We start from the raw sequence: 16,234 nt of genomic DNA, 5'->3' as shown, positions 1-16,234 counted from the left end.
CGTCCAGTTGCTGCGCTGTGTCCGCTGGAGGAGGGGGTGGCAAGATGGCGGCCTACCTGTCCCACCAGCAGATGGTACTGCGGCTGTATAAGAGGGCTGTGCGTCACGTGGAGTCATATACTGTGCTCAGGTAATGTTATAATCTGTGTATGTACATACTGACAGGAGGACAGAGGCCGGCGGTGTACTGAGTGCTCTGTAGCCTGACCTGCCCTCAGAGAGGACACTCAATGACAGCCAGGGGAGGAGGAGGGGGCAGCTGTTTAGTCAGTTCTACAATGTATCTGCAGCGCCTCTACTGAGGGAATTATCTACCTATCTATCTATACAGGAGTATAGTGCAAGGTTGTAGATGGATTACTGATTTCACGTTGGGAATCCTTAGAAAGGGGGCTACTTCTAACTGCCCTTCTAACTTCTCATGCCTAAACTCCCATCTACCTCTCTTTCTCTTCCCTTCTCCCCCTTCCTCGACTCCGTTTCTCCTGTCTCTCCGTCTCATCCATGTGTCTGTCTGTCTTCCCCTCCCTTTAGATTGTACGCTCCTTTGATCAGGTCTCTCCTACCTCCTGTTTCCAGCACTTTTAACTGCGCTCTCCAGCTACTCAGCTCACCTCCTCTCGGACCCTCTGTCTCCTCTTGCTTCTCTCCGCTCCCCTCAGTGACTCTTACCTGTCACCCGTGCCCACCCTCTTGGGCCATAGTTACCTGCCTGTACTCACTTTTCCCCTCCCTCCCTCTCTTTCTTGCTGTGCCTGAGCCCCCAGAGTTATAGTGCTTACTGTTACTTGTACTGTGCTGTTTCACCTTGTACTGTGCCATTGTTTGTCCCTGTACGGTGCTTCGGATACTTTGTGGCGCCCTATAAATAAAAATGAATAATAATAATAACTAATTGGGATTAAGCTTGTTGGGCATCAAAACAGGAGAAAGTGGGCACAGAAGCCATATTATTTACAATTTTCTACGAATAACTTTTTTTTACAGGGTTAAACCAATTTGGGTCAGTAATTAAACAGTTGGAATCCCCAGAGCGGGTGGAGGGGTCTTACATTAAACCTACTTGTGTTTAGCTTGGCCCATAACGTTTTGGGCATCAGGACACGGGGCATGTGGCCACAGGTGGCACGCTGTTCATATTACTAGTGCAGGAACACTAGTAATAACACTTATTGAACAACCATGTTGACTTTCTCCATGCCGGCTACTGACTAGCTTAAGTACCAGCGGGTGCTATGAGCAGCTGCCTTTCATGTATTCGTACTGGAATGTTTGTTTGCCTTCATGCTCCCAGCTCTGGAAAACAGGAAACTGCACTGACCAGTATATTTTCCAGCTGTGATATGCAGTGTTGTGTTGGAAAAAGAAATATACAAACATATTAATTATATATACATAAAGGCTGTGAGGAACCAGGCCCTGTGATGGTTTGTGTGTGTGCTAACTAGGGAGAGCATGTCATCCAAGGTGCCATCTATATACTCTCCCCTCTTTCTTCAGGCTCCACAGCGATAAAGCTGTGAGGTACAGAGCAAAGCTGGCTGAGGACCTCCAGGTTGTCGGATTGCACTAAGCTCACTACTCTACAACCCTCAGCTCTCCTGCTGTACGGGCTGAAGGAAGCCTGGGTGTCCTGAATTATATTACTGTGTTATGTGTAACAGGAAACTGCTTAGAGATTCTCCGATGCTCTTGGCTACTGCTGAAATAGTGTGCCTGATTCATTAAGTGACGTAAATGGCAATTTTGTGCATATAATCCACACAATTGCTCTGTGCATGCCCAGAACCAGACCATACGCCACAGAACGCAACGTTCAATTCATCTTCCAGTGCAAATGACACTTTCTACAGCCTACAATGTCGGGGAAGGGACGTATGCCCGCAGTCAGTGTACACTAAGGGCGTGCCACGTTCGAGCGCATGCAGCAGCTTCACCATTAAAGCCATGGGCATCTCTCAGGTACTTCGTTTTTCAGTCATATCACTTGCACCAGATACAGGTGTAGTCTAGTGATGACGGCTGTGTGTGCATTCTAGGACATGTGTCCGGAGCAACTTTAAAATGCATTACATGAACAGTAGACATTTATAATATTCTAATAAATATATTTCATGGGGGAAAAAAAAATAAAACACTTATTTTTTTAATGTTTTATCATTAATGCCTATTTTGTTAACAGGTGACATTAATTGAATATTTTATTTTTTACTCTGACTTTATATTCTAAATACGTATTGGACGTACCCTGCAGTGTCTTGTCTAGTAGAACTGATCGCACCTACACCCGTATTCATCACCATACGTATCTTTAAATCCGCTCTTTGTTGAATTTAGACGGCCATACACCCGATTAACGTGCGCGTTTTAAAAAAACGCACATTGCGTTTAGTATGTGTCCCTTAGTGAATCAGGCCCATGTGTTTGCTACACACATAGTAAGTTCGAACAACCTGGTTAATTTATACTTTGCTGTTTGTTGCAGTAGAGTGTCGGTTGGAATTCCTAGACTTGGATGCCCAGAGTGGTGTCTCCAAAAAATGGTGAATGAATACAGGAGTCGGATAGTAGATGTAATAATACAATAAAATATTTGTGCTAGAATGGCACGGTCCACAGCCAATATGCACACAGTTTTTTGGCTGACAACCGATATTTTAAAAACTGTGGTTTTATAACAATTTTGTATTCATTCTCACTAAAAGAACCTAATGAGGAAAATGCTAATTAGTCATGAAACGCGTTGAAACCGTACTTGTACGGCGGATATGCATATACTTCACTCAGTCAGAATCATCATGCAATAGGGGATATATTTTTCTAAGTTCCTTCTTGTGGATGTGCAGTTACTGGTGGAGGAGAATATGCAGATCACTCGGCCATTCAGAAGCAGCTAATAACTCGCTCGCTCAGATTCTTGTTCCACAGTGCCGGCATTCTGGTATTGGAAATTGCTCATTTTGCTTTACCCCAGCATTATCCCATTCAGAAAGTTGGGAACTTGAGGGTTCGGATGGGAGCCAGTATGTCGGCCTTGGGTTTTGTGAGTATTTCACTAACCCGGGTTAAAGGGGGCAATAATGCATTAGCAATGTCAACCTTTGGTGAGATTGCATGGGAGAGGGAGGATAATAATAGCAGAGTAATGAGAACATTTTAGCTACAAAGATCGGACTATACTATGTCTATAATATTAATCAATGTTAAAACTTAGTAATAATTCATTATAAACAGCTTTTACTAATGTATTTTATATTTTTTTTTATTAAAGTCTTGTGTTCCCCCTGCAGAGACCAGTTTCGTTATGAGGCCTGTCTCCTGAGAGCGCGCTTTGATGAAAATAAAAATGAGAAGGACTTTGTTAAAGCCACCTTAATGCTAAAGGCAGGCGAGGAGGAATTCTTTCATCGCCAGCACCCCCAGCCGTACATCTTCCCAGACTCCCCGGGAGGGACGTCCTATGAGAGATACGATTGCTACAAGGTCAGAATCTCGATTGCGTGTGGCTATTGGTGTTAGTGGTCACAAAGTAACACTGGTACAATTGTATCTAATTCAATTATGCTCTCGGCCATACATGGACGTGGAACAGAACAGGGAAGGAAGTTATAGGAGTATGTAAGTTATATTTCCGCCCATTTGGTTTCCAAGATTTTTGCAGATGTTATACATAAAATGTTTGATCCTTAAGCATTTATTATTTTTTTTAATTTTTATTTATAGGGCGCCACTAGGTGTCCGTGGCGCCATACAGGGACAAACAAAATTACAATACAAGGTGAGACAGCACAGTACAGTAAACAATAATCACAGTAACTCAATGAGCTCAACGCTAGGGTAGGGGAAGGGGAGAGTCCACATACGATGGAGCCCAGGAGGGAGGGCACGGGTGACAGGGAAATTCCCAGAGGGGGAGGAGGGAGTGAGAGGGGACTGGGGGGGGAGAGGGTCCTCGAGGAGGAGGGCTGATAGCTGGAGAGCAGAGTTGAAAGTGGTGGAGACAGGAGGAGAGATGACCCTGCTCAAAGGAGCGTACAATCTAAGGGGCGGGGTAGACAGACACGGGGGAGGGAGAAAAGGAGGAACGGAGGATAACTATGAGGGAAGGGGAGTGAGGGGAAAGAGGCAGAAGAAAAGGTAGGAAGTTAAGTGGGAGACTGAAAGGCTTTAAGAAAAAGGTGGGTTTTTAAAGCCCGTTTGAAACTGGACAGATTAGGGCAAGTTCTGATGGAGGGAGGGAGCTTGTTCCAGTGGAGGGGGGCAGCGCGGGCGAAGTCTTGGATACGCGCATGGGAGGAGGTGATCAGGGGGGAAGAGAGGCGACGGTTATTGGCAGATCGGAGGGGACGGGATGGAGCATGAATAGAGAGGAGGGTGGAGATGTAGGGTGCAGTGCAGTTGGCGAGGTCCTTGTATGTAAGAGTGAGGAGCTTGTATGTGGCGAAGGCCTTGTAAGCATGTATTTTTAAAAGAAAAACTTGCCCTAAATGCAAATATATGCTAATGTGTAAATATGCATCATCCATATTCTGATGAGACGCACACAGCCTTGTACTACACCAGGGGTGGGCAAACCAGTCCTCAAGGGCCAACAACAGTTCATGTTTTTAGGATTTCTGTCTGTAGAAACAGCTGGGATAATTACTGACCCAGCCAAATAGATTAACTCAGCTGTGCATGATTAAAGAAATCCTAAAAACATGAACTGTTGATGGCCCTTGAGGACTGGTTTGCCCACCCCTGTACTACACCAACCAGAAATGTAGACAGATTGGAATATTCCTTTTTTGAAGGCTAATTACATAATTTAATCATTTATAACTCTCCTGGGGTCCAGCGTCCTTCGGATCAGACAGGTCCCCCGATGTCTGGCAGTGTTGGTGATTGACAACACGCTGGCAACTGGAGCGAGGAGCATATCATCGGAAAACACTGCTGGAATTACGGGACCTGTGGGATGAGGTGGAACGTTGGACCCCAGAAACTTTATATTTTGTGATAATATATAATTTATGGAACTCTCCCCAAAGATACATTTTCCCTTAAGTTAGAGCTGTGCATAGTAGTTACCATAGAAATGGATACAACCGTTTCCTGTTTTTTATCCAGCATAACTGGATAATGATTTACAATGGTCAAACGCCTTCCTCCATGACCAGTATAACGACTCAGAGGTTCAGCAGTACTAAACCCTCCTGCCACCGCTAATGTGCCCAGGGATCAAGCGCAGTGTGTTATATTTGGGCAGCACAGTGGCTCAGTGGTTAGCACTTCTGTCTCGCAGCTCTGGGGTCATGAGTTCAATTCCCAACCATGGCTTTATCTGTCAGGAGTTTGTATGTTCTCCCCGTGTTTGCGTGGGTTTCCTCCGGGTGCTCCAGTTTCCTCCCACACTCCAAAACCATACTGGTAGGTTAATTGGCTGCTATCAAAATTGACCCTAGTCTGTGTGTGTGTGTGTTAGGGAATTTAGACTGTAAGCTCCAATGGGGCAGGGACTGATGTGAAGGAGTTCTCTGTACAGCGCTACAGAATTAGTGGTGCTATATAAATAGCTGCTGATGATGATGATATAATCTAATGACCAGCAAAGTGCTTTATGATTGGTTAATAGTGTTGTTTGTTACAGTCCTCTCTCAGCGTCTGGAACGTCCTGTAGTAGAGGTATGGATTCATTCAGCGCCGGTGAACGTGATAGTACAGTTGGTTTCATTGGACCCAGTTATAGAATATAATCTCCATCAATGGAAGTAACTGTTCCAGTGTGTAATAAACTGATTCTTTCCTATATTATCTTGATAGCATATTGTCTGCCAGAAAAGTAGTGTGTTTTTTTATCACAGGGTAACATTTGCAGTTAATAAATCAATCTAAATAACCATTTAAACCTTTCCAGAAATGACCTTGTAGTGTGACCCAGTCGCCATTAGACTTTACGTTCTTCCTGATGCTTCTGAAAATGTTTTGAGCTCACTGTAAATGATTGAAGTTGGGTCCACAATCTTATGTAATGTGCATTGTAGGAATCTAGTCGTAGCGTAGCTGAGTAAGAAGCCCGAGTTCGGCCTCTTCAGAGAGAGTCTGTGTCTAGTGAATGCTTTGCTGTTGGTTTATGATGTCAAGCAAAGCAATGAATTGCCACAATATTTGAGTTATGTTTATTCTCCTGGCAGAAGGGTCTGGCATTTATATATTGTATAATTGACTCCCTACTGTGAGTTATAAATATACTAGAAGTTACCAATAAAAGATCACTGCTGCAGACAATGGCAATGAGTAATTTTATGTGGATCACAGAAATCCAAGATATAATAATGCATATTTTCTATTAAACAATAAATTGACAGCATCAGAAATCCAGGAAGATAATAGTTTGGGAAATAATATATAAACAGTAATGTACTTTCTGCTGTAGATTATAAGGATATTAGAAGTCTCCACGGAGTTAAGTGACTATAAAAGGAATGGCTGTATGATTTAAACCAAGGTGCACAGAACTTGCTGGTGACTTGTAATGATTTTTTATTATTCATAAGGGGGTTTTCTTATCCTTGTATTTTGCTGCTGACCCCTGAAGGGATGACGTGAGAACTCTGTGTATAGAGACATACGTTGTTATCCATGGGTAACATCATGTGTTATATGGTTGTATACAGGTCCCGGAGTGGAGTTTGGAGCACTGGCACCCATCGGAGAAGGCCATGTACCCAGACTACTTTGCTAAAAGAGAAGAGTGGAAAAAGCTCCGAGAAGCAACTTGGGACCGTGAGGTTAGTGGTCTGTTCCTTTGTAACCAAACCCCACACGAGCGGAATCCTCTCCCTTCAGTCCTGTCTGCTGATGTGTAGAGGACGCCTGTCAATACTAAATAGCACCTTGACGTAATATTAAGTGGTTGGTTTGTACGTGCTCTTCTGCATCTTTAACTTTATACACTGATTTATCTTTTCGGATCCCTTCTGTGCCTTTCAGTCATTTAGTTATATCATCAATAAGAGATGTTTACTTCCGTCACCTCCTGCATATGGGATAGCTCTAATGCGATCCATGCATAGGATACATTGGTACTCGGTGCGTAGCTTTGTGTCCTATCTACTGGCAACAGGAGTAAACAGTTCTGCCTGACTTAGAGGTGTCTAAAGAATTACGCAAGGAAGACGGAAGGATAAAGCCGTATATTATGTGAAAGCTGCAGGAGGGCGTACACAAGTTACACAAGCTAATAAATTGGTCAAAATCCCAGGATGCATTGCAACAGTTATTGTGATTGGCTGGACGTTCTACAGGAACAGCTGATCTTTATTTGGGGTTAATCACAATCACTTTCATTGCTGGCAGGTGTATGCTAATTAGCTTAACATAATTTTGAATGTGATTGGTTAACTCTTAACAGCAGCTACAGCCCCATTATGGAAGGATGTGCACACTTATGGAAGGGTGTGCACACTTATGGAAGGGTGTGCACACTTATGGAAGGGTGTGCACACTTATGGAAACTGGGGTATTTTTTTTTGTCTGCTTATTCCAAAAAAAAAAAAAAAAAGTCTGTATTTCTCTTGGATTTTCTTTGAGGCGAGGTCACATTAAAGGTGGGAAAGGGTCTGACATGAGTTCTCTAGACTTAATGCTTTACATCACAAACATGTGCAATTTCAGTAGTGGCTGTGTAGACTTTTTATATCCACCGTACAAACCGCCATCTACAGTTCTAGGCAGCCAGGCCTATCCAGCACTTTGGTGCCTTCCAATCAGCAGCGGATCCACATACACTTACAGGCTTTCGGTCATGCTGCCTCTGGGCTCCGTGTGTAGTATAATAGCAGGAACATGTGACTTCCCTCACTTGTACTAGTTTAGCATTATCTACCAATGGATCATATAGATTGTTACTATCCTTCTCCTTAGATATCTTCTGTACAGCGCTGTGTAGTGGTGCTATATAAACTAACAGTAATAAATAATTGACTAGTCCTCCATGTAAGGCAGATGAAGGAAGGGCTGTGTCATAAGGCAGTAAGGAACCTATACAGTAGATCAGGTGATATAGGTGCTGTTTGCCAATCAGGAAGAAGATGTGTGTGATCCTTAGCGTCCCACTAATGGGACTGAGACCAGAGGGTGGGTGGTTGGTAACTGACCATTTTAATCATGATAAAAAAAGGTATAAATGTCACTTGCATATTATTTGGGCAAGTCATGCTCTGTTTGGGGAGTGTATACGGTCCACTCTCTGCTGGGTGAAATTATCCAAATATGGCAGCCCTGAAGCTCCAAAATAGTTCAAATACCATCTACAGAGTTTGGATTCCTCTGCAGAAGCGGTGATTACGCTCTAGCGCTTTATTATGTCTTCTTCAGGGATAGGTTAAGTTACGGGTGAATGATTGATAAAAAATAATAATCTGCATTTGAATTAAATTAATTTTTTTTTTTTTTTAACTAGATTTAATATATTTTTGGATTATAGCTACTTATAGTTGTGGAAATGAATATCTTAAGATAAAGTGATGCTCTATGGGTAGCGTGTCATCACTATTGTATGTTTTACTTGGCATACTTTCTAATGCTCACTAGATAATTGCTGAAAGCATAGAACATTGAGTATTACGGATTGCAATGTTTACAAACAGTATCCTTCACTATGGAAATAAAGTTGTATTTGTGTATAAATGCTGATGAGGCCATAGATATTTGCATGGCAACAAAGGGGTGAGTGTATTGAATTGAGAGACGCGTGATACATTGTAAGGCCTCTGACACAGTAATTCATAGATCAGGACATAGCTCTGTGTCTACCACAGAACACTTGATTTTTCTCTTTCCCATAAATTCCCTATTTTTGTTTGCTGATGGAATAGAAGTGTGATCCGTTTATTGCGAGAGCTAAATCCCTGTGTGTCATTGTTAAATAGGTGAGTACTGTGTATTTATCTCTCACAGGTGCAGCAACTGACGGAGGAGACCCCACCCGATGGTCCCAAGACTGAAGCTTTGCCCCCAGCTCGCAGGGAGGGGGACCTGCCCCCTCTGTGGTGGTCTTTTGTGACAAGAGCCCGCGAGAGACCTGCATAAGAGGGATGCTTCACCCGTCATCACAATAGAACTCTAGTCATACGTGTGTCTGATATAACCGGAATGTATTAAATGTCTGTGGACAACGAATACATTGTATTTTATTTATTTTCTCAGTGTAATATTCAAAACCTAATATAAGGATTTGTATAGAATAAGAGATCACAACATCCAAAAATACCTGCCTTATCCCTGTGTTATAGGTGAGACTAACTGCCATGCAGCCTCAGACCTGTCTAATCCCTGTGTTATAGGGGAGACTAACTGCCATGCATACTCAGACCTGTCTTATCCCTGATAGGGGAGACTAACTGCCATACAGCCTCAGAGCTGTCTAATCCCTGTGATATAGGTGAGACTAACTGCCATGCAGCCTCAGACCTGTCTAATCCCTGTGTTATAGGTGAGACTAACTGCCATGCAGCCTCAGACCTGTCTAATCCCTGTGATATAGGTGAGACTAACTGCCATGCAGCCTCAGACCTGTCTAATCCCTGTGTTATAGGGGAGACTAACTGCCATGCAGCCTCAGACCTGTCTAATCCCTGTGTTATAGGTGAGACTAACTGCCATGCAGCCTCAGACCTGTCTAATCCCTGTGTTATAGGTGAGACTAACTGCCATGCAGCCTCAGACCTGTCTAATCCCTGTGATATAGGTGAGACTAACTGCCATGCAGCCTCAGACCTGTCTAATCCCTGTGTTATAGGTGAGACTAACTGCCATGCAGCCTCAGACCTGCCTTATCCCTGATAGGTGAGACTAACTGCCATGCAGCCTCAGATCTGTCTAATCCCTGTGTTATAGGTGAGACTAACTGCCATGCAGCCTCAGACCTGTCTAATCCCTGTGTTTTAGGGGAGACTAACTGCCATGCAGCCTCAGACCTGTCTAATCCCTGTGTTATAGGGGAGACTAACTGCCATGCAGCCTCAGACCTGTCTAATCCCTGTGTTATAGGTGAGACTAACTGCCATGCAGCCTCAGACCTGTCTAATCCCTGTGTTATAGGTGAGACTAACTGCCATGCAGCCTCAGACCTGCCTTATCCCTGATAGGTGAGACTAACTGCCATGCAGCCTCAGACCTGTCTAATCCCTGTGTTATAGGTGAGACTAACTGCCATGCAGCCTCAGATCTGTCTAATCCCTGTGTTATAGGTGAGACTAACTGCCATGCAGCCTCAGACCTGTCTAATCCCTGTGTTATAGGTGAGACTAACTGCCATACAGCCTCAGAGCTGTCTAATCCCTGTGATATAGGTGAGACTAACTGCCATACAGCCTCAGACCTGTCTAATCCCTGTGATATAGGTGAGACTAACTGCCATGCAGCCTCAGACCTGTCTAATCCCTGTTATAGGTGAGACTAACTGCCATGCATCCTCAGACCTGTCTAATCCCTGTGATATAGGTGAGACTAACTGCCATACAGCCTCAGACCTGTCTAATCCCTGTGTTATAGGTGAGACTAACTGCCATGCAGCCTCAGACCTGTCTAATCCCTGTGTTATAGGTGAGACTAACTGCCATGCATCCTCAGACCTGTCTAATCCCTGTGATATAGGTGAGACTAACTGCCATGCAGCCTCAGACCTGTCTAATCCCTCTTTGGATTTGCAGAGCAGCGACATACAACTGTTCTCCTTATCTGTTTCTCTTGGTAGACCTGAATGCAACTCAGTATACTCCCGTAATTGAAGTTTTTTGTTTGTTTTTTTTCTTGCTTTTTTTTTTAAACAACTAAAATTTTGCTGCATCTCAGACTGCAAACAACAGTAACTTCCTACTATACTTCTGAATATATTTTTATGATTAACAAAAGCTTTAATAGCCACTAAACATAAGCTACAAATTTGTCCCCAGTTATAGCTATATTAAATGTGTACTCAAAATGTGATAATTTATGTGATGATCTCTATATACATCGTAGATATATATCTTTATTTAAGTCCATACCGATTTAGTTTGATGACTTGTTTTCCACTACAGAGCTCCACAGTACCGTACGGTAGGGAAAACAGGACATGCATAAAATAGGGATCTTCAAGGTAGACAAAATAAATGCAGACATGAAAACAAAGGGTTAGAAGGACCCTGCTCATTAGAGAGCGTAGAGTATAAGTGGAAGAGGGCACAGCTGAAACGAGTGTAGATTGGGTCGGTTGTGAGGGTTCATTAGAGATTTGAACATTGTGGGAAAGCCTGATTGGGCGTGGTAGGGAATTCCATAAGTGGGGAGAAGCACGGGAGAAGTCTTGCAGGCAGGAGTGAGAGGTGGGTATCAGACGAGACAAGGAGCAGGTCAGACGTAGATCTAAGGGGGTGGGAAGGACAGTATTTATGTGTTTTGAGATGTATGAAGGTGTTGAGGGCTTTCTAAGTAATGATGACTAATTGAATTGGATTCTGGAGGACACAGGAAGCCAGTGTAGATATTTTGAAAGTGGTGCAGCAGATGTGGAGTGGTGAGAGAGGAAGATCAGTTTTGTAGCAACGTTTAGGATGGATTTAAGTGGGTGTTGGAAATGCCAGATAGCAGGAGGTTGCAGTAGTCGAGATGGGAGAGAAGAGCCTTGGTAACATGATGGGTAAAAAAAAGGACATATTCTGACAATTTTTTTAAGGTAGAGTTGACAAGACTGGGAGAGAGTCTGGATGTGAGGAATAAAGCAGAGGGCAGAGTCAAGTGTGACACCAAGGCGGTGAGGGAGATTTGAGGGGCGATGGTGACTCTGGCAGGAGGGAAGATAAGTTCTGTTTTAGACATGTTGAGGTTTAGGTGACATTGGGACATCCATGTGGAGATAGCAGAGAGATAGTTGGTTACACGAGATAGAACAGAAGGAGAGCAGTCAGGAGAAGAGTTAGAGATGTGGGTGTCGTGAGCATAGAGGTGGTACTGCAGGCCAAATTAGCATATTAGTTCCCAAAGAGAAGAGGTGTACAATGAAAACAAGTAAAGGGCCAATAGCGGAGCCTAATGGGACCCCAACAGATAGTGGGAGTGGAGCGGAGGATGTACAAACACTAAAGGAGCGGTTCGCTAGGTAGGAAGTGGACCAGGAGAACTATGTCACGAAGGCCAGTTGACTGAAGGGTGTGTAGGAGTAGAGAGGTTGATCAACCGTGTTAAAACTAGCAGAAATGTCCAGTTAAATGAGTATGGAGAAATGACTCCGACTTTGCAGTAAGTAGATTATTGATCACTTTTTTTGAGAGCATTTTCAGTGGAATGTTGGGGACGGAAGCCTGACTGCAGGGAGTTGGGAATGGAGTTAGAGGGGAGTTAGACAGGTGTTTGTATTCAAACTTCTTGAGAGATCAGTGTACAAAGGAGAGTTGAGAAATAGGGAGGTAGTTGGAGAGAGAGTCTGGGTCAGGAGATGGTTCCTTTAGAATTGGTGAGCTGAGAGCAAGTTTAAAGGAAGATGGAAATGTGCCACTGGAGAGAGACAGGATGACAAGGTGAGCATGTAGGGGGTACAGGAAGCAGAAAAGGTGAGTGCAGAGACTTCGTCTTCAGTTACTGGAGAGAGAATTAAGGGTGCATTGGGGAGTGTAGGTGAAGGAGGGAGCAGTGTGAATTTGGCATGAGGAAATATTTTGTCGAATGGTGTGAATTATGTATATTTATAACCAAAGTTTAAAATTTTTAACAGGTGCAAACACATTCAGGACACAAGACGGTGGGTCTTAGATGTTGGCCATCTCTGACCAGAAGTGCTGGTCAGGTTGCAACTTGAAAAAGGTGGAAATGGCACTAAAGGGTTAACGCTAGGAGACCACCATTTAATCTTATCCACGGGACTAAGCTCCTTTGTGTGGAAATGTTGACAGCTTAAGTGCAGTGCTCTTGAGACTTTGAGGATCCATCCCCAGCAGGGGGTCCTAGAGTAGGTGAGTTAGGGGATTGGCATACTACTACACTATTGGAACAGGCCTGGCCAACTTGTGGCTCTCCATGTTGTGAAACTACAATTCCCAGCATGCTTTGCAAGATATCTGCTGGCTATGTACTGGCAACACATTCTAGGGCTTGTAGCTTCACAACACCTGGAGAGCCACAGGTTGTCCAGGCCTGGGCTGGAGGTTATGGTTCCACTGGAGAATCTGCAACAAGCACTGGCACCTGTCACTTAGGAATAAAGAAGATATGCTGAATTGCCCAACAGCTCCGACTAAAAGGTGACCATCCAGGGTGGCTCATAAAATATGATATTTATATTATTTCTTGTATGTTATTGTATAATGCACAGTGTAAAAGTGCTATAGTCATTTTCATGATCATTGTTCAATAATAATTTATTCAAAATATGAGATATCTACCTGGGTGTGAAAGTAGATATCCCGATAGGCTCCCCGTTAGGTACTGATCAAGTACGTTGTTGCAGGTTAATTCTGAGTACTCTGTTAGTGCAGATAATAGCCTGAAATTCCCCCTTTATTGTGACAATTAAAATGTTAATTTTTTTTTGTCTAGAAAGACCATCTGGTTTTGTCTGTTTCTCCCAAAGGAGATGATGATTCCTTTCCATATATTGGACCTTTTTGAACCTACTATGCATTTGACCATTTTTATATTACACATGTCACTTATAGAAAAAAAAAAGTAATCTCCAAACCAATGCTTTTCAACCTTGCAGTGGTGACTGGCCTTTTACATACGTATGGTTATTATGTCCGTTTATTAAGAACTAGCAGCCATTGCATTGTCTGGTATTACATTATTGGTCTAATTTAGCTTATAACAAATTACACTCTCCGCACAGTAAAAATGTTGTTGTTTTTGGAGAGTTGTGCTTCTTAAGAGTGTTTTGTGAATAAGAGACATTTTATCTGTCTGAATTTAGCTGAATTGCAGCACGATATAGTTGTACGTTTCCTTTTTACGGTCACCTCTTTCACAAGCAGTTTCTGAAAATAGGTTACTTGATGTAATTTAATTTTGTGTCACCAAAATCTGTGCACACAGATTGCTTTGCGATGACAAATATTTACCACTTACGTTTTTGGTGTTTTTTTTTTTTTATTCTAAATAAGTTGGATGAGGATAGACCAGCACTTCTTTTCTTTACTTCAATACCACTTGCACAAGCATTGCTTCTTTTCTTGCGCAATGTATTAAGCAATGTAGGTTTATCGCTGGCTGGTAAATTTTCATTCCCAGCTGACCATCTAGCAGCAGTTAGTTATCCTCATCTTTCCTCTGCAGGTGAAGATTACGGTCTCATCATGCGCATTTTCAAATTGCTGTTGACAATTAATTACATGGGTATTATGGCTATTTGTACATTTAGCTAATGAGAACTCAAAGATTTTTTTTTTCTTTGCACCAGTGTTGTAAAATACTGGTACAAATAGTAAGCAATGTACTGTCTGATAGTTGACCAACTATATGGATAAGGGCAAGTAAATAATCGATTGGTTTTGGATTTTTTTACAATACAGTTTGTTGATCCTCGCAGCTGGCCCCATTCTTCGTCCAAATTTTGGATAAATCTGGACAGATTTGTGAATTGATTGTTAGTGGAGGAAATTCAGCCAAATTTCAGAATCAATTTGGTCATCTGGACTGCACCCATACTGACATACAGCATTGGTGCTGGAGATTACGCTCAGTATGACAGTACCTTGTACATGGTACAGGTTGGCGAGAGCACCTGGCTGAATTTACAGCAACTTAGCGATCTGACTCTTACATCACTATCTACTGAGCAAGAAACATTGGAACCAACAGATAAAATGCTTTTGACAAATTAAATCTAAATTAATTTTGCCTGACATCCCCTTATATTAAGGTTTAGGTGGATACTTCTGCAACACAATCTTTGTATGGAGGAATTCATGTATAATTAACACAGATGACTTATTCCAGCTATAAATGGACTAAGATGTAATCATGAGATTGGTTTTCTAGAATCAGACCCTCCAGCATCATGTAAGTCCTTATTCAACGGGAATCCCAGAGAAGACTAAACACAGCCGACTTTACAGCGGAAACTTGTCAGAGAATTGTTTTGTGAGATGTATTGTGGTGTTGAGAAGCAGGATATTTACCTATGAAATAAAGCTTTATGTTGGGACTTATAACCAGTGTGAACAGAACCGCATAGTGCGATTGTGTAGCGCTAATTCTTAGCAGCTACTAGAAGCACTAATATAGACTTATTGTTTTATACCATCTTGAGTCTGGGAGGTGGATTAGCTTTCAAATAATCATGTATTGTATTTAAAATTTATTACTTCATAGTTACTTTAAAATAAGAACATTATATAGTTGAAATTAACCATTAAAACAGAAACTTGTGTAAACAATTTAGTCCTGTAAAATCAGCAAATTTACACTCATCACACGTTATTAAATCATTAATTTTATGTGGGAGGAACGTTTAGCCTATTAAAAGTGGTATGTGGCCTCATGTAACTTGTACTAGATATATTGCTCTTTTTTCCTTTTTTTTGTATCACGGTTCTGTGAATGGAATTCTATATAGTGAAGCTGAACAGTGTTGTACCCAAGGTCAACCATCGTGAACAACTCTACTGTGTTTTTCACCAAGGCCTTATATCTGCTAGAAAATCAAATGTATTCAGTAAAAGTTTCAGGGTGGCATCTATAACCAATAAAGTAATTTGAAGGTGGAAACCCCCACTGAAAGTGATTGTGGTGAGCCATTAATTTTGAGTCTGTAATTTATGGACTAAAACCCTTGAATATGATGGTACAAATGTGTACATTTTCAGGGGCAGAACGGTGCATCGCCAGGCCACATAGATTGGGTAGACCCCCTGCTTTGATCTTTAAATAGGAGAGCTGGCCCCCTCTTTGGAGCATGTGTGGTCCAAATCGTATGCCCACTGAGCATGTAACTTTCAGAAGAGGACTCCTCCTTTTTAAGAGCAGAGACGGGCCTCTGGGATTGTTGTGGGTAACCAGCGTAGTGACCACATGCCTTGTGCCCATGGTAGTTCCGCTACTGCACATTTTCACCGACTCCAATGAACTGAGCAAGTTTGTTGCAAAAAGCTCTCCACAGAACATACCACGCTAGCTTTCACTCCGTGACGATACAGTACAACTTCCCAGACCGATTTTCTCAATCTCAATGCTGGAGTTAAGACCTGAACCACTTAATTATTGTGTAACAGACGCAAGCAAA

At 42.5% G+C, this 16,234-nt stretch overlaps 1 protein-coding gene across 1 annotated transcript; it reads left to right on the top strand.

Moving 5' to 3' along the window:
• The first annotated feature begins 2 nt into the window (after positions 1–2).
• NDUFB9 (NADH:ubiquinone oxidoreductase subunit B9) lies at positions 3–9,162 on the top strand. The gene is made up of 4 exons (XM_075211743.1): positions 3–130; positions 3,291–3,483; positions 6,657–6,770; positions 8,941–9,162. Exons 1-4 carry the CDS (start codon positions 45–47, stop codon positions 9,070–9,072), a joined length of 525 nt encoding a protein of 174 aa, XP_075067844.1. The 5' UTR covers positions 3–44; the 3' UTR covers positions 9,073–9,162.
• Positions 9,163–16,234: the final 7,072 nt, after the last annotated feature.

The sequence above is a fragment of the Mixophyes fleayi genome, chromosome 5, assembly GCF_038048845.1.
Source record: "Mixophyes fleayi isolate aMixFle1 chromosome 5, aMixFle1.hap1, whole genome shotgun sequence".
Lineage (NCBI taxonomy): Eukaryota > Metazoa > Chordata > Amphibia > Anura > Limnodynastidae > Mixophyes > Mixophyes fleayi.
This window is presented reverse-complemented; position numbering and strand designations above follow the sequence as displayed.